This window comes from Protomyctophum bolini (genome assembly GCF_963924005.1).
Source record: "Protomyctophum bolini genome assembly, chromosome: 1".
Classification (NCBI taxonomy): domain Eukaryota; kingdom Metazoa; phylum Chordata; class Actinopteri; order Myctophiformes; family Myctophidae; genus Protomyctophum; species Protomyctophum bolini.
The window spans coordinates 38,784,905-38,810,276 of record NC_137862.1 but is presented as its reverse complement, the minus strand read 5'-3'; the positions used below and the strand labels follow the sequence as shown (position 1 = coordinate 38,810,276).

General features: G+C 41.2%; 1 protein-coding gene and 1 long non-coding RNA gene across 2 annotated transcripts; both read right to left on the bottom strand.

Moving 5' to 3' along the window:
- Positions 1 to 4,636: 4,636 nt before the first annotated feature.
- On the bottom strand, positions 4,637 to 5,264 carry LOC308317341. The gene is made up of 2 exons (XR_013964247.1): positions 5,198 to 5,264; positions 4,637 to 5,156 (listed from the first exon to the last, which is right to left on the bottom strand). It is a non-coding gene; the product is annotated as an uncharacterized lncRNA (long non-coding RNA).
- A 1,218-nt stretch (positions 5,265 to 6,482) lies between these two features.
- On the bottom strand, positions 6,483 to 16,105 carry LOC308330897 (globoside alpha-1,3-N-acetylgalactosaminyltransferase 1-like). Its single transcript, XM_080785970.1, has 8 exons — positions 16,029 to 16,105; positions 14,394 to 14,528; positions 12,997 to 13,105; positions 12,407 to 12,520; positions 11,648 to 11,764; positions 10,981 to 11,114; positions 7,286 to 7,363; positions 6,483 to 6,833 (listed from the first exon to the last, which is right to left on the bottom strand). The coding sequence occupies exons 2-8, from the start codon at positions 14,432 to 14,434 to the stop codon at positions 6,683 to 6,685; spliced, it is 744 nt and encodes a 247-aa protein (XP_080642096.1). The 5' UTR covers positions 14,435 to 14,528; positions 16,029 to 16,105; the 3' UTR covers positions 6,483 to 6,682.
- Positions 16,106 to 25,372: the final 9,267 nt, after the last annotated feature.

Genomic DNA, 25,372 nt, shown 5'->3' with positions numbered 1-25,372 from the left:
TTGACACTAATTGGCCCACGGACCCCCCATTTGAAAAGATATGCCAGGGACACCCCATAAGAGAAGATTTTTACGGCTCTAGCAGAGATTCTCAACCCGTTTAATTTCAAGGACCGGGGGGGGTCCTTGAAATTAAACGTTTGACATGCATTAGTCTACGCCTATGGACCCCCATTTAATGGCATTTCTATCTCTGGGACCCCCAATTTATATTGTAAAATCAACAGTTCCATTTGTACACTTTCAGAGTTACAGACCCATAAGGATCCATTTGGTTCCAAACTATCATTTAGCTGGGGTCCCCCCAGATGATCTGGAGGCATTGGGAACATTTCGTTCCGTCAGAGGAGGTAAGATGAAAGCTGACGGAATGACATTTCCCCAAGGCCAGTGATAAATTCAGACGCATTTTTGCCCTTCCCCCAGCTCGCCCACTGGTAATGTTGAGAAGAATGTTTCCTGTCATTACTACATACGCTTCATTTTCTGTGCACGGTAGGTACGAAGTAGATTTTCTCCCCAGCATGTTCACTTTGGGTTTCCTCACACCAAACGACATACAGTGTGCAGTGGACAGAATCTGGAGGAGTAATATAAAAAAAAATGTTTTTCAAAAGTCGGCCTCCTGGTGGTGCTATAACAGGCCGTTCTGGAACATTTGGGGCAGAGGTTCATCATTGGCATCCAGGGAGTGTGTGTGCAAAATTTGGCATCAACCGGATTAACGGTGGCGGTGGCCGGAGCTCATAGTGCCGCGCTATGAGCTTGTAGATCTGCTATTTTTCAACAGCTAAAGCATAACATAATGCTTGAAACACCAAAAGGGGTTCCCGCCCAGAATGGGTTAAGACATTTCAAGCCACCTAGGAATGTGGTTCAAATCTGATCACAACATTTTTTATTTCCATGAGGATTTACACCGTTGAAACTTTATAAAGCAACTCTGATTGGTTTATTACAATTATCTGATTTGGACTGACGTGTGAACATGGTCTAAATGATGTAGCGGAGTATTTTTGAGTTGTATTATACAAGCAGTCTTTTTAATAGTGTTTTGTAATTGTTTTACTAGGCTTCTGTGGATAGACACATGCTGGCCAAGTATCTCATGGAGTTGACGTTCCTTGATTACGCCATGGTTCACTACAGGCCCTCTGAGGTCGCTGCTGCTCCCTCTGCCTCTCTCAGCTGCTGCTGGGTGGCCTGCCATGGGTGAGTTGAATAGAATCATATGTTGGCTTATTATTATTATATCTGACACTTGTCTGGAGTGACGTTCACATCGACACAATCTGGAGGAGTACCACCATAGAACTCATTAAATAAAATACAAGAATCTTAGAATTATGTTTTATGAGTTGTGTAAATATTTTGTGAAAGCACCAATAGTTAAACCCCACAATATCATGATTGTTTTATTCTCTACATACCGACCAGCCCTACTGTAACCTGGTCTAACAAAACTACCGGTACACATTGTAATTTAGATATTTATAAAGTTGCCAATTTGCCATTCAAAATGAGATTATATCAAACAACCAAAGTGAATGAATACAATTACCGTATAGGCGTATTTACGAAAAGGTTGCTCCAAAACTATGATAATGAATGTATTTTTGCCTTTATTGATAGATTAACAGTAGTTTGACAGGGAACGGTGAGAGAGATGGGGGGAAGACACACAGAAAAGGTCGTCGGGATCGGGACTTGAACCCGCAACACGCTGTCAGGCCTAGTTGCCTGGACCACTCGGCCGGCCCAGCCCATGAACCTCTTTTTTGCTATGGTCTAACCTGAGGCAACTGCTATGTTCAAGGCAACAAACGGATACTGATGTCTGTTACACATTTACAGAGCGTTAGGGATTATCAATAATCAACTACACTGAGAAATCACATGTTGATATATTCCTTTTCCTATTATAGGTCAAATGTAAATTATAATGGACACTGTACCACACGGTGCGAATGATTTATTTTATTACAAGTTAATATATAGTATACTATATATTCGTTCGATATCCTTTCATGTACATGTTCATATTGTCAGACGGTGCCTCTACGTGTGTGTGTTGAATCATGGCGGCCGACAGTATGTCTACCGTTTCATTGTCTCCACCAGGCCGAAGGCATGGGGAGAGAGTATGTTTTGCACTCTGACTCCGTCCATGTGTGTGTGTGTGTGTGTGTGTGTGTGTGTGTGTGTGTGTCCGTCTCTGCCCCAAATCTTCCAGAATGGCCTTTTGCAGCATCATGTTGATTGATTGAAAATAGTCTTAATACAAAGACTGTCAACTGTGAGTGGACGACCCAATTAAGCATTACACTTGTTTACAAGAGGGTCCACCATGTTCAATTCATCAAAACATTTAGAGACGTACAAATAGACACTTCTATATAGTCAAAGAACAGAACAGGAATTCATCATAAAGGAGGTAAAAAGGGAAAAGAAACATATACAGTGAGGGGAAAAGGGGGGGGGGGGGGGGGGGGCGGTGGGGGGGATTCAGATTTTACGGGGGCCAGTTTCGAATTGCAGCCGTCCGTAGGTGCCCTTTGAGGGCGGTTTTGAAGGAGTCAAGGGATTCACATGTCTTAATGACTGTTGGTAGGGCGTTCCACATTTTGGTGGCATAGGAGCGAAAATAATTTAGTCCCTTGTTTGTGCCGAATCTGGGTTGTACATGGTTTGTTGCACTCCATCTGGTGTGTACACATGTGCGCACGCACAACCACACACACACTGCTCCTTACACCGTGACAGGCAGCTGAGAGAGAGAGAGAGACTCGCACACAGCAGTGTTGTGTAGTGTCTCCATCTATGATTTCTCTCTGGAAGAAGCTGAATATGAACTGTGCGACCGCACTGAGCGTCCCAACATAAACACTCTGACTCGACAAACATCACCCCTCGTGTGTTTCTCCAAAACACACAAGTCCTGCACAGCGGCAGCTTTACAAGAAACATTTCTCTAACACACACCTGTTATACTATATTAGTAAGTATTAACAGGTCTATCTGTCAATTCTAAACAGGTGGTACACATGGGCTGTTGAGTGATAGTCAACGAGCACTTCCAAACTCCAGCACTGGGAGCACAGGGAGTCACTCATAACATGTCTACAGTGGATTTTTATTAAACAAATAATTGCAGATAATTTGCGGATAATTCAAGCTTTCCGTACAGCTGCAATGTTAGAGAGTTTGACGTTATTAAATTAGATAGGACTGTTCTGTTTGGATGAATGGGCTCTCTATGGTAAATTGCACCTAGGTAGCGCCTTAAGGTGTAGCTGCCATCTTTCCAGAGGGTTGCAGCTGTGTGCATATCATCAATGGCTTCCACAAGTCAATTAAGGAACACAGATGAACGATGAACACAACACATCCAAACCCACTAAGGCGAGCCTTCTAGACAATGTTATAGGCGTTGGGACTTGTGAGCTTGTAGATCTGCTAATTTCTACAATATTTGTGGAGTCAAACTAAGGGCGCTTTCACACCCAAAGTTTGTTTAGAAGGTCCGGATCAGGGACAAATTAAGCAATAAGCCACGAGAGGTCTCAGGTAGTAACCTGGGGCCTCGAGTGGCTTATTGCTTTTCTAAAACGGTTACAAACATATAGCAATATTAACCTAATAAAACGATTTAATTCACAAAAGTAGCTACGCTTTGCGCCACCAGAGCGAGCCACATCACTTCCTTGTTTTGCTCGGCAAGTAGCCCCAGTGATTGAAGGAGTGGGTTATCGGTGGAATTTCACGTGACGGTAACCAGCCAATCAGAATCAAGTATTTTGACTACCCGTTTTAGAATGTTACTTTAAATTGTTGCATTTTGATTTTGGTCCGTTTAGTGTTCACACAGGACTTTGTAAAGAAAAATAGAAGAGAACAGCAACATGGAACGACAGCAACAACTTGCTATTGCATTCATTCTTAATAATGATTTTATAAGCCAAATAAGAGCAACAGATGAACAGAGGAGCAGGTGTTTGAACAATAATGTGCTTAAGTTATTGCTGCATTCAATTCGGGGTCATCCCTATTCCCTAAAATGAGGTTTTACCCAAATTAGGCCCTGTGTTCCCTCGGCCTAGCTAGAATAATTCTTTCACTGCCTTCAGTGGACACCACCCACAATCCTAAGCAGAAAAACTACAGCTTATTTTTCATGACTTGGAAATCAAATTTTTTATATATATATATATATATATATATATATATATATATATATATATATATATATATATATATTTTATACTCCATACATGTCGCCAACCAAAAGTGTTAGGCCTACTTTATTATAATATGCATCAGTTATCAATGTAAAGTAAAATCTTGCCTTTATACCATTGTTTTGACCTTTTTGTTGTATCAAAGTATCGTTTCAGGCACCGTTGTAATTAGCGGCATTAGGCTAGTTAGTGCATCACAATGTTAGAAACATTCATTTACACAAATAGAACTAGAGGATGTTGTGTCAATATATTGTGCAGACTGCTGCAAAGCCATATAAGCTATATAAGCTTCACAGATGTCTGGAGAAAAAAGCACATTAAAATCCCTTCACAAAACAAACAAGTATCCAAGTAAACATATGATTAGTACATAGTGTCATGGTTTACATTTTACCATGTAGTACACACAAAAAAAGTGCGCTGCAGCAAAAAGACAAAATGGTAGAATTCCCATATCTTTAGGTTGACATAATACAATTTAAAAAAAAACATATCCTTCAGTTCAGTGAATCACCCAAGCTAGCCTGTTTGAATCTGTTTCTTGTTTCAAGATAATAGATAATCAAATACAGAAGCTTGAAATGGAAATCTTAAATCTCTCCCAAGATTATTTCAGGTAATTTATGTTATAGTTGACAGCATGTCAACTAACCCCTGGGCCCTTCCTTGGTTTGCTATTTTCAAAATATCCTACAATACACTCTTTAGTAAAGTGTAGTATAGATATCTGTTGTTGCATGGAAAATTGTCTACGGCCAGCTTTTTATGCCAAATGGGAAGTTTTTCAATTGTTGTTTCAATGCAAATTGAAAACAACCAGAGGAATATTGCGTACATTCTTTGTAGGTTAGATACAGTAGCTAGATAGCTGACAAACTTGTTTCTACAATAGTTTATTGTGTCGAAAGACAAGGGCTACAAACTCAACTTTCTTTCTGAAATGTTCACAACCTGACATTATAACTTATTAAAAAAGACAAAAAAACATGGAAGACATTCAAAGGTTGGTATCCTGCTGGAAAGAGTTTTCCTTGACCAATTGGGCCACAGTCATGGCTAACATCATGGCCCGGTTTCCCAAAGGGACTTACACCATGGTGTAAGTCACAGGAGTGCCCACACATTTGACGTGAGAGCTACTTTCAAAATGACCAGCTCAACAAGATCTACCCACCGAAAAAAATTATATACCATTGCTGAAAATAGTTTAAATATGTAATGTACCTGAGGGGGCTTTGGAATATAGCAGAGCTGTTGTTACATATAAGACAAATGCACTTGGAATGGGAATAAGTAAAGTAAAGTAAATATATATATATTTCTTTCTTCTTTTTTAATGAAATATTCTTTAAGGGCATGTCATGTGATCTACCTGCACAGCCTTTGTGATCTACTGGTAGTCACGATCTACCTTTTGGGCACCCCTGGGCCCTTTCTGAAACCAGTCCCTTGGCTCGGGAGGTTCCCTCGTCAGGAAGTGCCCCTCCAGCTGAATCAAGTTCCCTTGATTAGGGTGCTGGGTATAAAAAACTGTTTGGAAATACACTCTTTTCACGGTGGGGTAAATAAAGAGCCCTTGTGAACATCAGTTGGAGCGTTGTCTATTCTGCATCAGATGAAGATTGTTTAGGAGGAGTTTATTTATCTTTCATTTGTGGTGGTACTTACATTTGTAGGTCGCGGTTTCCATGTGGACACAGAGCAGGGCTGCACAAGGCAATCGAGTCTAGATCGGCACAGACTCGCTCTTGACGGCTTTATAAGCCACTTCCACTCAAGGCTGCTTGGTTTCGGACGACACTTAATATGGCTCAGCCTCGCGTGAACGAGCATACCGAGTGCAAGTGTGTAGGGCGAGTGGCGAGGAGCTGGTTTCAGAAAGGGGGTTAGTGTAAGAGGTATGGTGTTGCACATGCTCAGTTGCCCTCTAGGCCACATGAAGCCTGTGTGCGGCCTAATTGGCTGAATGGCAGCCAATCAAACACTATGTCCTTTTTTGGGAAACACTGTCAAACATAGAAATACACAATAGACTAGAGCACAGCCATACCCGTCCTCATTGCGCATGTAAGGCCTCCTGCATGAATACACAAACCTGTTTCCCTAAAGCCTCTTTAGCCTACACACACCTGTCGACATGTGGCAGTATTAAAACCATTCGCAGAGAAATGTGTGGTACGTGCGAGTGGTGACTTTCTTCATCTCATTTAAATATAAAAACTTTGAAATTAAGGCCTACTTCAGCATCAAAGAAATTAAATTGAATTACATTTTTTTAAGAGTGAAGAGAGCCTACTGTCAGCTGTCTAAATATTAAATTAAATTTCAGAATGGTAGACCTGAGGCCTACCATACCAGGCCTCAGGCCTGAGGCCTACCACCACCTCTTACACCATGGTGTAAGAGGTGTCCTTTGGGAAACCGGGCCATGTCATTTGATTTCAATCATGACCACCATTTGGTCGGACCTCTGCATAGTTCTTCAACACCTGAGAGATCCTGATGACTCTGATGTCGTCTGGTTTCTGGTCATAGTCTGACCACAGATACTCCGGAGATAGTACTTTGGTCGGCTTATTGTACAGTAGGTACCTGCCAACAGAGATGGATGGATGAACGGATAGAAAGATAGAGGGACAAACACAGAGATAACGAACAAGCCAATGATCATATAAAAAGCCACTCAAAAATAACAAGGATAATATAATTAGAAATTATGCTGTGAACAATATGTTACTTATATTCCTTTCATTTCCAAATCAAACCAAATGATCCTGTAAAGGGGAGCCAGCAGATTAGTCATGAATCATGAATCATGATATATTTAACCACTTGAATCCCAGCATCCCAATTCTAGGGGAGGAATGTGTATCATAAATGGGTTCATTTACAGTCCGACAGGTATTAGTCCGACACCCTATATCCCAAACCCTAACCTAACGCATAACGTCACCTAATGCCCTCTTCAAAATGTAGACAGACAACAAAGCAAAACACATTAATTAAGCACTTGAGAAATGAGAAAATGCATAGTTATCCTGTACTTGTTGAGATGACTCTCCTCTTGCCAGGCGGCCTCGATATTATTCTTGGCATCTATCTCTGATTGTTCATAGCAGTACCTGAGAGTAGAACGACAAGAAGTCTGATTGTTCATAGCAGTACCTGAGAATAGAAAGACAATCTGATTGTTCATAAGAGTACCTCAGAGTATTACGACAAGAATTCTGAAAAACATTCTCAGGTGAAAGCATTACTGCCCCTTTAGCTTACAATATAAAACTTTAGTGACTCATAGGAATAGACTGACAACCGGGAATAGTCTGGTGACCACCCGAGAGATGGTTGACAGCCGGAATGTAGACGGCACCTGGGTGAGCAGTTTGGGTTAGCGCCAAAGCCTGTGTCCGCCGTGAGGCCTTTAGAAGCAAGTGGAGGTTTCACTTCTGCAGGCTTCACCGTTTCCCTACCGGTGGAGCTTGCAGAATCCACCACTCACGGATGAAGTGTCTGGTGCTGGGAATCTGGTGCAACGCACAGGTCCTGGCTACACCTAGTGAGAGCAGGAGTGGACCTGGTGAGGCGTAGGAGGTGCCCGGGCCAGCCCGGCCAGGAGTGAACCCACAGTGCCTAGTCCCTCCATGCACCGGATGGCCCGCCCCGGTACCCACCCAGTACCGGATGGCCCGCCCAGTACTGGCAGAGTAGTTCTGGAGCAGCGGATTATGTGTCCCTGGTTTTTCCCTAATGGGACTGATAGAGGTAGAGGGTAGCTACTGGGACGTAAGTCGGGACTTGATCACCCCGGCTGGGTCACCCGAGTGAGGGGTATGATGTTGAGAAACCCGAAACCCAGAGGACCTTGGGATACATCACTGAGGATACGTCCCAGGTGCATCCATGCGATATTTTTTAGTTCTTAAATATAATCTCTATGACTCATGTTATGATTGTATGCATGCGATGCAAAAACAGATATGATATAGTACTTTATTGTCAGTTCACACTGAAATTTGTCTTGCGACCAAGCAGCCATGTATGCAGAACACATACTGTACACATTTGACATAGCACGAAGAACAAAAACATAAAACAAGATTACATTATATAAAGCCATGAAGACAAGAGCAATGTCCACTGCTTAGCTTACCCCTGGTCAAACTCCTGATTAAGCCTCAAAGTCAATTGTGGACAAAGGACCTCTTTAGTCTGACCTTATTGTATGCTGGGACACCATATCTCCTTCCTGAAGGTAGCAACCTATTCTTCGTACAACACAAGGCTAGTGTTTGAGGTGATATTCCTTGACAACCATAGGCATATAGCCTCTGAAGTGGTAGTCCAACAATCTCTGAACTTAATGTTCAGTTATTTCAGCGGGAGGCAGCCTTTTTTCCGACACCCAAATAGCAGACGGGGCAATGGTCCGACATTTACACAAACAGTTGCTGAGATTGAGCAGGCGTGCATGCACGAGAGAGGAGTTATGTGTGTGAGGAGCTGATCACAGTTAGTGCAGGAAATGAAGCCCCAAAAGTTGACTATACGTCTATACCCCTCCCCACGGTATAACAAAACGGGACAAAACATTTTCATATCTTTAGGATGTCCCCTTCATGAAATGGATTGTCCCGAGATTTACTTTTACTGCAAAAGGGTTGAAATTGATCCATGAAGTTACTTGGCACGTAGGCAATAAAAAATCTGAAAGAGATAGTTCCAAGAAAATTCTCTGTCATTTTTTACCTGCTGTTTGTTTTTACATCATACAAATTGTCTACAGGTAGTGTGCCTACATCCCAGAACAATCAGAATGCCAATATCTTGTTCTATTGTGAATCAGCAGCCTTTTATATAAGGCCTTAAATAAATAAATAAACTTTTCTGAGCAACATTCACTTGGAATTTTGGTCCTACTATTTATCAACAAAATGTGACATTGTTTTTTTTTTTTTTTCATCTTTAAGATGTCCTCTTCATGAAATGGATGATCAGACGTTTTACTTTTACTGCAAAAGTAATTAAATCCATCCATGAAGTGATCACTGCAAATAACGCCTACCCTGAAAGTGGGTCAATTCTAATGACACAGGCCAAGTTATTGTGAAACATACTAGTTGGATATTTCTGAATTGAAATGGCACAAGGGACCCCCATAAAAAGACCACCCCAAAATGGTGCCCTTTTATAGGGTTTGGGCACCTTCCCCCTCAGTGCTCTCTGCCCCTAAAGCAACCAGGATGCCAAAATTTGGTTCTATTGTGAATAAGCAACCTTTTATTTACTGCCACCCTTAGATCTATATGGAGCTGACCATGCGCGTCTCCCGTGTCGGACTATTGCCTCGTCTAAACTACGGTTTTCGGACTATTGGACTACTTCTGTCTGTCTAATATCATGTTGGACTGTTGGAATAAAAAGACGGTATTTCGGACAATGGTCCGTCACTGTCGGACCATTGCCCCGTCGGCTATTTGTATGTCGGAAAAAAGATCTGCACCCGTTTCAGCAGTTGTGAGTAAATGTGTTTGTGGTGTTGTGGCTATCTATTTGTCTGGGTGGGTCTGTCTGTCTGTCAGATTTCCCACAAGGATGCCAATAGTAAATGTAACATTGGTTTGTGGTCAACAGGCCCCCTCTGTGCAGTGTGCAGTTGTGCACCAGCTGCAGTCGGTAAAGAAAAAGAAAGGTGTGCCAGGTAACAGATGTCATGTGATGACATGACGTTACAAGACACCCATCCCGTTGTCCCAACCTGTTTAACAGGGCTTCTTAAATTACACATTTGCTAAACATAGTACAGACATTCAGGAACATTTTGTGTAGAGACGTGCACAGACCTTTGGGATAGAAGTTCCTCTGCCTTCTCTACTCTCCTCCTTTTGTCTCACCTCCTCTCCTCCTGTCTGTGTGTGCATTGGGTGGGTGGGTAGGAGGGGGGTATATTCTACTATAGGGAGTAGCAAATTAGAAACCCGAGAAGCAAAAAACTCTAGACCCAGTCAGGCAAAGTGAAAAATATGGATTATAATAATTAATAGATACGCCATATAAGTTAAAAAGGCCTAATGGAATATAGCAAATCCACACTTTTGTGCATGTATATAACCTGACAGACCCACACGTCTCAGAATGTTACCTAAAACACCCACATGTCTCAGAAATGTTGAGAATGGTTTGAACCGTTTCCTTTTAGCCTGATACTTCGTGGCTACTGATTCAGGAGCCAGGTTAGTTTCCTTTTGCTTTTTTGCGAGTGCTGATGATTGATGACTTCAATCAAATCAAAGATGACCTAGACTAACCTTTGTATTGAATGACTGCAGGTTGCATGGAGAGCAACTGTGGTTCTTGTTCTCAACTTGCATCATTCCCAAGTAGGCCGGTGGCCGACGGGCACAAGTCTAGACTCTACTCTTACAATAAATGCACCACATCTCTGTAAGTCTGTGTGTGTGTGTGTGTGTGTGTGTGTGTGTGTGTGTGTGTGTGTGTGTGTGTGTGTGCGTGTGCGTGTGTGTGTGTGTGTGTGTGTGTGTACGCCTGTAATCCACGTAACTCAAGAACCCTTTGCCACACAGACTTCACGTTCCACACCACCACAGGGTGCCCGGCCTTGATACGGTTGTGAACTTGTGACAAAAAACTAAAAAATTGCCATGAATTCAATTAAAAGATTTTGGGAGGTGAACTACTCCTTTAAAGCAGAAATACCTCCTAACAGCTTTGCTCTGCTTACCTGACCAGTCTGTACATGTCTTCCAGGTAGCCTCCCCACACAGCTGCAGTGTAGTAGTAATCTCCCTGACCAGCTTGAATGCAGGCCTGAGACTGTGGGCGCCGCTCATATGGAAACTTGTCCCTGTGTGTGTTCTAATATAGAGGAGAGCATTGAAACAGGGGAGGAACAGTTAATCGAACTAATCCATTTCAATTGATTATAACAATGTATCAATCATTCATAACATAAAATAATCGATTAATAACCAATCCATTATAGGCATAAAGCTTACATGTTGTGAGCATTTCGATCGTTTTGCATGATGTGCAACGTGATGAAGTATAAATATAACGCTCAATATAATAAATATTATAAAAATGGTGTGTCTCGAAAAAGTTATCGATAGTTAAGAAGATAATTGACAATTGCAGCCGTAGACATTGAAACACCAATCACACAATAGAGAAAGTAAATGAACGAATAAGCAAAGTCTATTTTGCACGGTGTCCTGTAAAATAATATACCACATAAGCATTAACAACAATAAACAGTGCATTCAAGTTATTAATTTTCAGGACAGTCAAAACAGAGTAGGATCATATTGTCTTCATATAAAATATGTATTTATGTATTTCTATGTGGAAAGTATATACTACTAGTCTACTACTAATAACAACAGTAAAACCTTGTAGTAGCCACGGTGAAGCACTGCAGACAGCCGACTCAGAGACTCTGCTCCGAAACGGCCGTGGAAGACACTGTCAATATCCATCATGAACAGGTAGTCTGCCTCTCCACGGATCTGCATGGGAACAGAACAGATGATTTAGAAGAAACGGAAGGAGTGTGATGGCCGCCTCAGCAGCCACACAACAGTAAATGTATATAAATAATATCTCTGAAGCCAGTCCTGACAAATAAACTATAAGTATTAGTAGGTGAATAAATACATAAATAAACAAAAACAATTAATACGTTTCATTAACAATTAAGAGGTGTCGTGAATTTCAGGTTTATCCAACAAAAAATGTTCTGGTGTAACTAACTACAGTAAGTTCAATGGACACACTATTCAGCTGATGAATATATTCGATGATGATGATGTCGCTGTTGGGTAGATAAAACTTGTATACACCAAAAGCATTACTTTTCAGGAAATGGAAAAAAACAACCAGCTTTACACTGGATCAATTGTAGTTGGAATTATTAAGTCACAATCTTCTCTTGTTAATATTTTTCATTGGTTCAATATGACAATATTTATTAAAACACACTTTCAAAATAGCTCACACAAAGCTTGTGCCAATGTGTAGATGGGCTATTTTTGTGACAATCCTGTATGACAAAGTAGTTAATTAATTTATGAGAAAATATAAAACGTTAAAATATGGAGATACAAAGTTTCTGCCTGACAGCGACAAAGTGATATTATTTGACTTCCTACCCGTTGGTCAATGGTGGCAGTGGCCCATTTCATTCTGCCCAGAACCACGTCCTGCCAGCGCTTGGCACTGGGTATTGTAATGACTGAAATCTTCCTTCCTTTGCCCAGGGCGATCTGCATAGTTGGTAAGAACCAGAAAAAAAACAATATTATATTTATAATATAAATAAAGCACAATAAAAAAACATCCAAGACTTTAGCCTTTATTTCAAACATTCTGTTTAACCACTTAACTTAAGTCCTATATACTTCACCATACGACAAACAGTGAAAATAGCCTATCTACAAGCTCACAATGTGTTGCAGCGGGCGTGTTATGAGCTTGTACATCTGCTGTATTCAGATTATTATTTTTTTTATATTTTTTTTAATCGTCTATAATGACATGGGTGAAAGTGGTTTAAACAAAGGCCAGAACTATAATCCTTGAAATAAAGGCAGTCTTACAACTTTTATGTTTTAAAAGTTATAACACTGTAGTGCTTCTCCATTAATCAATTTCAATATCATGTCCGTGCTAAGAATATAGTAGAAATAAAACCAAATAACATTGTAGTAATACTCATTATGGTAAAGCACCACTGACTGACCTCAGGAACTTCATCCTTGTGGTCCGTGAAGACGAAATAAGTAACTCGGAAGTCAACAAGGAAGTACTTTTCTCCAGATTCCAGGAAACCCTTCAGGAAGCGTGTGTACCTGATAGCACATTATTAGGGATGTTAAATACTTTTGCATGTGATGTGACAAGACACAACTTTTCATAAATAATATAATATATTATACCTTTTCTATTCTTTCTGTATTCTTTCTGGATATTAGCAAAATGTTGATTTTTATGTTAGACATTGAGGGAAATTAAGATTCTCAGATGGAAAATATTTAACGCTGCATATCAACTACAGGTTAATCGATCGAAGCTTATCAATTGTCTATATTGAAAGAATCGATAATTGATTTCAAACGGGAAGCAAGGAACGCACACGTTGTTGCCTGTTGCTGCTACAGGTCTGCTCAAGAGGGGGGCGACAAAGTGTAAAATCACACCTGTGTGAACCAAGTAGTGCAACTCCCCCCTCTCTCTCTCTCTCTCTCTCTCTCTCTCTCTCAGAGACACAGCACTACCCCTCTCTCTGTTTCTGGCGCCCCCTACTGCTATGAATAAGTCACATACTCGTGCTCATTGACGTAGACAAACAGACAAACAGGTACACGGACATTGCAAGCTGGTTGTAGAAGTGGTTGCACCACTTAAAAAAAAACTAAACAGAGTCCAGGTCTGGTGAGTCGCAGGCGTGTGCACGAAACAAGCAAGCGCGCAACAAATTCACAGGACCGTGCTCACGTAAATAGGCTTGTGTTGTCGCACTGCGACTGCTCCGCACAAAAAAGCAGGTCTCATTGAATATGAACTATAGGCACGTTATATCGCTTCACGTTTTAAAGGCCCTTTATGCATATAGTGAGAAAGAAATGTTAGATGGATAAATAGATATCTATCGTGGCTGTTATCTTGCTAGATCAATCAAGATTCTCTCCACATCAGTTCGTTGGTGCAGGGGCGCCCCTCGAAGCGCAGGTCAGCGCAGTTGTCTGTCCTGGAGAATTCTGACCCGTTTCTACTTTTCTACAGACTATATAGCATGCTGTGCCTGCTTGTGACCTTGCTACGCACAGCTATTGTGCACACTCTATTAAGTAATGGTTGATGCTCTAAATGTCTATGTTTTACCATCAGGTGAAAACCTTTTCTGTTCCCTTTATAGTGAAAATAGCAACGCGGCGTACACGCGGTGAGTTTGTAAACATGCTATTTTCACTACTTTTGTGTAACACTCTTGTATGACAAACTAGGGCATTAATTTAAAAAAAGTAAAACATAAAAGTAAAAATATGGATAACCAAGGTTTCTGCCCGACAACAACGATTACACACACACATACAGTTTATTGAGGTGAGGTGAGGTGAGACACCTCCCCGTACCTACTTTCCAACAGCAAACAGTACTACAGCAATTCTGGGGTCCATCGGCTTGTAGATGGAATCTATAACCACTGGGTCAAAGGTACCCTCCCAAACCAGAGGAGCGTTCCAGTTGGTCACAGAGTTAATGTCAGTCCGTCTGGGGAAGAAGAGAGATCTGCGTTAAACCTCTGAAAGACAAAGTTTACAACAGGGACATGCGTGCTGCACTGTCTCAAATAAATGACACAAGGCTGCTGCCAGTCTTGTGTAATCGGTCACAAAGATGAAACAGAGGCCAGGTCAGAGCTTATAGCTTCTTTATATTGTTTGCACATTGACAAATGGCCATATATAATTTGCATTCCCTCCCAAACACACCCATGCCACAAGATTTCATAGCAAAAATGGCTGATCTACAAGCTCACAACCCGATGTAACACAATGTGAGAAATTTAGGTTGAAAGTGCAAAAACATTCAACAGTCAATTTTTAGAGGATATATAGTTTGCACACAAAATACTGATACATATATTGCAATAATAGTGTGAGGAGCCGGGATTCGAACCGCCGACCCATGAATCATTGGACGACCTGCTCTACCTCTTGAGCCACAGTCGTCCATAAATATTAAACTCATATCTGATTCATTGCAGCTTATGTATGCGCAAGGCGTGAATCTATTCTACGTCCGAGCATAGAAATGGTAACGCCCCGCCTGCCTCTGATTGACCTACCGACACATGCCCCCATGGTCTCAACAGACTGTCCTCCGAGAATGACAGGGCGAAGCGCGCGTGCGGGGGCGCACTCTACAGATCTCGCTTGTAGCGCCACCCAACCGGCCTGCGTGGCCTTTTCTCTGGAAGTTCTTGACATTAGACTACCTAGTAAATTACAACATTGTATATTTGCCAACTGCTTGACATATCCTGCTCTTCTTTGTTGAATTTAAACAAATGAGTCAGCTGCACCAGTGAAGGAGCAATCCAGAAGGGATCCCATCCACTTCTAACCACATGCATCCCATAAAAAGGCAAACATTGTGTGTAAACATTCAGCTAAACATTCAAACAGTAAAACAAGTAAAACAGTAAACAGTTAAACAGTAAACATTCAAACATTCAACATTCAGCGGTTTAAGTGATTACGGGGGAATTATTTTATAGAATCCAGTTAGCAAGTCTATTTCTTTGGCCAGTATAATGCATGGAGGGTAGCACAGTATATTGTTGCTACCCTTAGCTGTATCTTCTTTTTGAGTTGTGCAACCACTCCAAGGAACAGCAATGTCTGTGTTAACCTATGTGACTATGAGGCAAAAGTGGCACTGTTCTGCAGAAACAGAGAGAGAGAGATAGTGCTGCACTGTTGCCTGCTAATAAATGAGAGAGAGAGAGAGAGAGAGAGAGAGAGGAGGGGGAGTTGCACCACTCAGCTCAAGGGTGTGATTTTTCTTATGTATCTGCCCTGCTGGGTGTCTAACTGTTGTACTGCCTTTGGCAATTGAATTTCCCTCACAGAATCAATTACGTGTCTGTCTGTCTGTCGAGGCTTTCAAAACTAGAACATTTTTGTGAATGCTATTGTTACAAAATTATTAATTATTTAAGATAATTGTTTGTTTGTTCTTTTGTGTAATCATTTGAAAAAAACTTACCCTTGCTGTGTACTTGGCTGTTCATATGTAATTCTGAGAAACAAAAATGAGAAGCCAGGCTCAGTGTCTGTTGCGGTACACCGCAAGTTTAGATTAGTCAACTGTTCAATCATAACGTATACAACACACGCACGCACTCACACACACAGTTGTATCTCTCTCTACCTACATGTATTGCATATGTATTCATTAATGTACTAATGTGTTCTTACTTCAATGGCATTAGTAGCTCTCCAACTTTCCAACTGCCATTCTTTGGGCAATTTCTGCTCTCCATAATTTTCGATATAGACATGTCTTCCACATCTCTTGAATCTGGCACAGCACGGTCACTGTCAAGCTCATTACAAAACCTTCATGGAAAACGGTAACAAACAAGATTGTAACATGCTCTTCAAACAGTCAAAAAACAAAAAAGCTTCAGTTCAGTTCATTCTTGGATCATGAGGGTGAATGAACATTAAGATCTCTGAGAACCACTTTACTAAGGCATGGATCTAATCTATTTGATTTCTTTGCGTTATTGAAAACGTGTCTAATTCTTCAGAATCTGCAAAAACATTGGGAGCCGTTCACAAAACAAAAACAATGTTCAGGAAGAATGTTTGACAGTACGCACACATCATTCATAAAACCATAGAAAGCTAATCTTACCGTATGTCATATGGTAAGTAGAAGTAGATTACCCTATAAAGACACAGGTCAAGAGGTTAGCCAGATAAATAATATAAAAAGGTAGGTGGCTAGCGCACATCCAGTTCCTGTCTGGTGCTGGACTAATAAGGTACATACAGTGAAGAGAAGAGAGTCCGCACACAGGTTTGCTCCAAGGTGTTTGTTTTTTATTCAAAACACCATAAATATAACACGACGTTTCGGCCGTGAACGGCCTTCATCAGGTGATCCACCTTCACCTGATGAAGGCCGTTCACGGCCGAAACGTCGTGTTATATTTATGGTGTTTTGAATAAAAAACAAACACCTTGGAGCAAACCTGTGTGCGGACTCTCTTCTCTTCACTAGCCAGATAAATAAATCATTAAGTCAGTGTTTTCTCTATAGCCTATACCTACATCCAGGCCAGGCCAGCAGTAGGTTTATCACAATTATTGTATAAAATGTACTTGAAATAATTACAATTATGTTGCATAATCATAATCGTTTTACATGTTGACAACATTTCATATATTTTCTTTTGTCACTTTTTATTATTTTTTGAACAAAATCCAAAGAAAACAATAGCAAAAGAAAAAAACACACATACAGTACAAACACACATGAAAAATACAAAATGAAATAAAATATAATTGACATTGCGTATCAAAGCTTACATGTTACATCACATATTCCTAGGCATTTACTGTTGTTCCTCATTCCCCCATACCTTTATTATTTCTGTTCAGTCTTAAATGTTGTCCATTTGGACCATTTGTCCTCCCATTTGTTCTTCCTGCCACCCCATCCCCATGTGAACTGAGTGGTGCAACTCCCCTCTCTCTCTGTATGGGCTGTCAAGGCCAGAAAGTAGTTTTTGCCATTCAGTAGCCAGTAGGCTTTGTCACATGCATCTAAATCAAGGAAGCATGCATGACTCTGAGCATTTTTCTCTTACCATTCCAATCGGCCTGCATTCACTGGAATGGTCGGGGACTGGAATGGTGCACGGTCGGGGAAGTAACTTTTAAACAAAAGAATACCAGCACTCACAGAACTGTCCTTTAAGGCACTTTATTGTTTCACCATAGGTATGGTATACTAAAGCAGACAACAATGTACGAGTTTCTGCATTTTTTAAAAACTTTACTCGTCTGGTTACATTTGGTATTGGTGAAAAAAGGCTTAGTTACACTTACACTTTTTGTTCACAGCACACACCTGACAAAAGACCATTCATATTAAATATTGACGTTGATAGTAAAATAGAATCGTTTAAATGTGATGCCTATGTAATGTGATTTTGTTATAGTTCAAAGTCATGTCACGAGATTTAGTTGGCCCTTGGGTGTTTAGATATTTTCTAATATGGCCCGCTTTGAAAAAGGTTTGGACACCCCTGAGCTATGGCATTATTATGTTAATATAGGAAAGGGTGAAGGTGAACTAACATGCCAGAAGTTACACCTCTGTAGCCTAATACAAGAGAATGACATTCAAAGACTCCAAGAGGGTTTATTCACTCATACAGATACATGAAGTCTGTGTCAACAATACCAGTGACAATGTGGCAATAATAACTGGCACTATCAAAGAGTAGCGCACATTCAACATCTTGAAGGCAGGTGCTGCAGCTCGAAGTGAACTTAGACCAGTGTGTAACAATTTACATATTTACAATTTACCTAATTTTTGTCAACTCTGGCTTACTCGAAGCACTGGAATGCCTGCGCATGCGCGGCAACGTGCTTTGGGCTCCGTTGCCACGGTTACGTTATACCTGCGGGCGATAGGATCTGCAACAGTGTCGGAGTTACTGCACATGTGCGGCCACAATAGTTATATCGTCATGGTTACGATCCTTGCAGGCTCAGCCTATGGTATTGGAATCCGTAGCCGCAGGGTAGCCAGCACAGGCATACCTGGCTCACAGCTACAAAATTATAAAGGACTTTGTCACTTTGATTGGCACACATACAGCATTTTATGAGCGGAGGCTCATATGCACACCTATAGTTGATCATGATCTATATCGAATGTATTCTTCATGATATAAACGTGGCAGTTAGATATTTTTGCCATAACAGTTTATTGCTATTTGCCAGAGAGAGTGAGTATGTTGGCCAAAAAACCCTGGACTCGGCAAGGCTACTTACTTACCTGACCTCTATGACATGCAAAAACAACTCTGGAGCTGGGAAGAGACATTTACTGCAGGTGCAAGCTGGCTGCACTCTACCAAAACATGTTCTACATGAGAGAAGAAAAAAGTGGCTACTACTAGGAGAGCACAATGCTGCCATCTGATATGAAGCCATATGATGCCATCTAACCATCTGATATGAAGTTCAAAGTCACCTGACATTCTTATATGATAAAATTTGAACAAAATATTCTATCAGGTGCAGTGTGGAGAGAAAACATGGAAATGAAATGCCTCATGCAGCAACATTTAATTTCTCTTAATTTTCTGTTATTTTCAGAGAAGGAAATAAAAGAAATCAACTGCGCCAATGTTTGTTTCTTAAGAAAAATTGCTCTTAACCACATGTGCTGAATGATGAATCCTAATTGATCATAAATTGGAGGAGCATGGCTATTTGTTTGTTATTGGCATAGGTAACGCCAAATAACGTTTTTGTGTGCTGTGTGTAATGACTTTGGGACATGGACCACACAACTAATAGGTCATGACCAAAGTCTGTCAGAATAACTTTGATTTGGTTCTGTTCTGCAGCGCGTTTAATACACTTAACCACACAACCATTCAGAATCAGGATGGGAACCCCTTTTGGTGTTTTGACCCTTCTTTCGTTCTTTCTATTTGTTTCAAACACCATACAATAAAACATCACAATAAAACAAAAGTAAAGTACAAAATATCTTAAAAATATATGTCAATAGACAATAGGTAAGTGTGTTAGAAAAGGAGCAGGTAGAAGCGGATGCTTATAAATTCTATTGACACAAAGTCTTATGAAAAATAAATATATATGTAAAAGAAAAAACAAACAGATAGAAGAACCAAAATTACACATAGCCTACTGTACATTAATACTTCAACACCACTTCACAGTGCGCACCCTCACAAAACCATCACCATCATACATTTTGGTTTCCCTCCTCATGTATGTACTTCTTAAAAATGCTTTTCTTGTATTGATGTTTAAACTGTGGCATACTATTGCTTTGTTTTATCTCTTCCGGAAGTTCATTCCATAAAGTAACTGAAATGCACATAGTGCGGACAAAAGGCTGTTGTAAATCTTCCTTCCTTCTTAGGTCATACCTTCAGGACGGGAACCACTTTTGAGGTTCTTGTTGCTATGTACAGTATATAGCTGCATAACATTTTGGAAATTTTGGGATAAATATTTGAAGTTTTTAGAATCGTCCCCAGTCCTAAATGGCTTAAATTAACATGTTTGTTTTGATATTTCACTCTTATTCTTATTATTTTAAAAGAAGATGCAATTTGTGGTAAGCTTGCATAAGATCCAATAATCGCACACACATCTACAACACCAGACATCACAAGGTCTCCATCTAAAACATGAATGCAAGTTAACTATGTAATTGTGCGTTTCTGGTCAGTTTGTGTGTTGGTCGGGGATGGAGATCCCTGATGTCATCAATATTAAGCACATATATGGAGATCCCTGATGTCATCAATATTAAGCACATATATGGAGATCCCTGATGTCATCAATATTCGCCAGCAACTCTACATCTGACCTCAAACAATAACATCTCCATATGGAGCTGACCTGTTCTGACATTCCATTATGTTGATCCGTCCTGATCCATCCTTACCCCTACATGCCAAAGCACCAGCGCTCGCCCAGTAGTCTGCTGTCACCCAGGTGGATATGTTTATCTGACCCCCCCATTCCAAAGTGCCAGCACTCGCTCAGCAATCTGCTGTCACCCAGGTGGATATGTTTATCTGACCCCCCATTCCAAAGCATCAGCGCTCGCCCAGTAGTCTGCTGTCACCCAGGTGGATATGTTTATCTGACCCCCCATTCCAAAGTGCCAGCGCTCGCTCAGCAATCTGCTGTCACCCAGGCGGATGCTTGCATGTGACCTCGCTTCTCGCGTCTTATACTGGTAGAAATATGTCATGTCATTTGCTTTTGATTACGGTTAACACACTGCACACTGTTTAAAATGTTTATTTTATACTGTAGGCCTATCTGTACTTAAAATCACACCCGTGTGAACCGAGTGGTGCAACGATCCCCTCTTCCCCCTCCTCTCTCTCTCTCTCTCTCTCTCTCTCTCAACAGTGCAGCACTGTCTCTCTCTCCGTTTCTGGCGCCCCTACTGGCCCCTACTGGTACATACTGGTGCTCATTAACCAACACATAGGTAGGTTAACCAACACGGGTCACAGACATTGCTGTTCCTTGGAGTGGTTGCCCCACTCAAAAACTGAAATTGTATTTATGGTTGTTGAGTTGTTACGGTTATATTTACACAATGATGTACAATACCATATCATCATATGATTTGGTTGTGTTTTAAGTTATTCTTATACTGTCTTGTAAAATCATGTTATGTGTGGACCCCAGAAGGGTAGCAGCTAAGGTAGTAGCTAAACATTAACAATTGTGATGCTGTAAATTCTGTGTCAGCTAGGATGGCCGAAAATGAGAAAAAGAGGAAGCATGAATGCATAGGAAACAAGGCCGCAAGGTCTTTCTTCAGTGAGATCCTTTTTTGGACAAAGATGCCTGACTGTACATTGTGCTGTTTGCATTTATGTTGCCTAATAAAATATTCAATCAAACATAATCGGGGAAGACGTGGAGCATTTAGTATTTCCATAGCCCGCAAATGTAATAATTCAATAATGCACCATTCAATCAGTTATAATTACTCTAAAAAACTAAAACTAAATGTGATTATATTATATTCATACATTTATGTTCTTCTACTTTAAAACATATATTTCCCTGCATTGGAAAAACAACTTATTGTGGCCTAATGAGCTCTTCACCACTCTTAGCCATTTTCTCTTAGCCTAGTAGCCAAAAAGTGAACCCGGACCTGTTGAGTACACCAACGTTTTATGTTAGTATGGGTTTAGTTTAGTATGGGTCCCGACTCCCCAGCAAGTAGAAACTGCCGGATGCTAACTTGCATATGTTGAGCAATTTTCATAATTGGCATAATATGTGACCATACCATTAATAACCTATAGAAGGCAACATATTCAAAATGTCATTATGCTTTATCTAGCATGTGATGTGTCAAACTAGGGGGTTTTCATGCTGCTGAATCCATTCCAAGCATTAGTTTTGCAAAAAAACACTCATTGGGCTTAAAGCGGCCATGTCGACTCCAAAATGTGCTGACATCATCGTGATGAATGTGCTGCTCCCCCTGTGCTGCTCTGATCTCCGAGTCTCCCTGACAGTCCTGTCCACTGTCCGCAGGAGAAAAAACCAAGGAAGGAGAGGAATTGTCGCCTCACGATTTTGCTTATTCCTTCTAAATCTCTGTATATAAAATATCGCTCACTCAGCGAATCGCTCACACAGCGAATCTCTTAGTTACATCAACATTGTTCTTCGACAGTAGTTGGTTTGTGCCTAACTATTACAATTACACCGTTGACATTGGCCATTTCGCCTGCCAGCCATACTGCTGAGTACTTTTGATTGCGCACACACACACACACACACACGCACACGCACGCCTGGCTTGCACACACACGCACGCCTGGAAGCCACGATCTCTCTCTCTCTCGGCACGCCATGCACACACACACACACACACACAGGAATAGCCATGCAGGCTATACACGGCGGCAGCGAGACAGGACGTTATAATCTTGAGTTTCATTAAATAACTGTCTTTCTCCGCACACGCACACACAACATTATTCAAGTGAAATGCGTAACGCCAATATTGGGCTAATAGGCTACCAATATGTGGGTAGCCTACAGGGATTTACCAACGGAATGAATATATATAATCATCTATACCAGGGCTGCCCACACTTTTTTTTACTTGAGAGCTACTTTCAAAACGACCAGCTCATATACCCACCAAATAAAACTATCATCACATTGCTGAAAATAGTTACAAAATGTAATTGAGGAGCCTTTCATAGGCTACATACAGTGGTGTCCCGTTTCACTTTGCTACTGATGATTGTACGCAACAACAAGTATTGCATTGTGTGTGTGTAAGAGCCATACGATGTCTACTGATTTAAGTGATTTTAAATGGTGTATATGTATATTGATGACATGACATCGCAGCGGGGCATGGGCGAGGCCAGGGTTGCCATGGTTACCCAGGGTATTTAAGCCCAGTCCCTGATTGAGCACAGGTGTTGCTGATTGGCAGAGGCACACAGTTTTCAACTGTGCTCTTGGAGCTGTGGTCTGAGTATGTGTATTGTGTAGCGTTTGACCGTTTATTTATTGTATTTATTGTGCTGAAGTATAGGACAACGGCGTAAATAAATATTGTATTAACTATCAACGGACAACGTTTTTGACTTCAGTTCATTTGATCACACGTCTGAACAACCTCCTTGCCGTCAGTTAACCAGTGTTCAGGCATAGGGCTTGGACACTACACAAGTTGAAAACTACCTCGAAGATTTGTATTGGGAAGCAAATCTAACCAGCGGGGCTCGTTCGGACCGTACGGACCATGGTGTGGTGTGTGTCGGTGCAGTGTGACTGGTGAGACGACGGACACGCAAGGCTGGATGTGATCGTTGCAACCCGGAGCCGGAGCTATTGGGGCTACCGGATACACCGGGAACATCAGCAGCGAATTTCTGCATCTGCTGTAACTGGAGGTGATCGATTGCCACCTGGTCAGAGCTATAGGAGCGATTACTGACGTGGACATCGGCACTTAAACAGCAGACATGAAGCAGAAATCATCAGGATTGGACCGGTCCGCACGGCGGAGTGTGCGCATTGCGTGGTGGTATGTTCAGCGTCACACGGTCACAGTGCCACCAGCCAGACACAGATTCACATCACCACAAGTTTCAGAACAAGGCTATCCTACTGATTCTTATTTCCATACACAACTCCTGCATCGTACCTGTTTGCATTGTAGCATATACGTGTGGGCATTAGGCATGTGAATCTCGTCTCATCTCACGATTCGATACGCATCTCGATGCACTGCCAGCGATACGATACATTAGAGATACATGGAATCCCCTGGCGATACGATGCGATACGATTCTCCCTCTTCCCGATGCGATGCGATGCGATAACCATTTAGTTCAAATCAATGCGATACGATGCGATTCACCCCTCTACCGATACGATGCGATTTGATGGAGATTCATCACAATAGAAAGGATTTATATTAAAGCTCTATTAATTTCCCAAAACATGTAAAAATGCATTACATTTAAATTCAAAGCAATTTATTGTTTTACTGTAGGTTAGTATTATAGCTCTGCATCTCAAACAACCCAAATTATAGAATTATGTAAGTAAACAAAGGGTCTGCTCTCTGCTGGTTATTGTGGAATTGTTAGATTACTAATAATCATAGGCTATAGTATAATAATTATATCTCAAAGGTCAATTTGAGGTTTTGAGTATAGAGGGTTCAAGAGATTAAAATGTAATATCCTATGTAATAGCTCAATTAATGTTACCAACATATAAATAGAAAATAAACAAATAAACAAAACAAAAATGACAGGTCACACTCGTAGTGCTGTCAAACAAGTAGTTTAATCTGCAACACAGTTTAATAATATAATTGCCTATGTATAGTGGGGGTCCCTGCTTGATCTCTCACTCTCAGCTAAGTGGTCCTTGGCTTGACCTAAAAAACATTGAAGACCCTGGCCTGCATGTATTATTAACGTTATAAATACATAGCAGATGTACAAGCTCACAACGCGTCTCATCCACGCCCGCTGTGAGCTTGTGGATCTGCAATTTTAGGCGTGCGACACCGTCTTGCTGCAGAATATAAATAAGGCTTCTATCCCAGAGAATAGCAGGGGAAAGCTGGACAGTGGAAAGTTGTGGAACGGTTGTAAACGACTTTAAACGCAAGCAGTACACTGACCCAGCTGTGGCGTTGTTGTTGTTGTACACGTGTGCAGAAGCAGAAGCAGAAGCTTTCTTTAATTACAAATTGATGATCGCGAGTCGCGACGCAGATTCGCGTCGGAGAATCAGCTAGAACAGCTGTGGGGTGTGGATAATTTGCAGCACGCAGCGCTACAGTGAAAAGTCAACTGATCGACGGACAGCTATTTTATAAAGCTAAAGGTTGTGCTTCCTTTGTGCGTGGGGTTCACTTCTGTTCGTCGCGGGTGCTCTTTATAGTCTGTTGTCTCAACGTGTATACTCTGCACAGAGTAGCTGCGTGCTCGCAGCGCACAGCCGCACACTGTGCGGAGCTGGCTGCGAGAGACCTTTTTTTTCCTTCCTTTTCTGATGGTACGTTCAATGCGCCTCGGAAACACAGGATAGGGTGAAATTTACCATGAAAAAACAGTGCAACCACGGATTTTACCGGTGCAAGCACTCCGCGAACGATCCATCGAGATTTCACCCGTCAATTTTACCGACACACAGTGAATGAACCGATTCACTCGCATCGCGCACGTCATAATCGATGTATCGATACGTATCGATTATTTTCCACATGCCTAGTGGGCATATGTGCACTGAAGCAGCAAT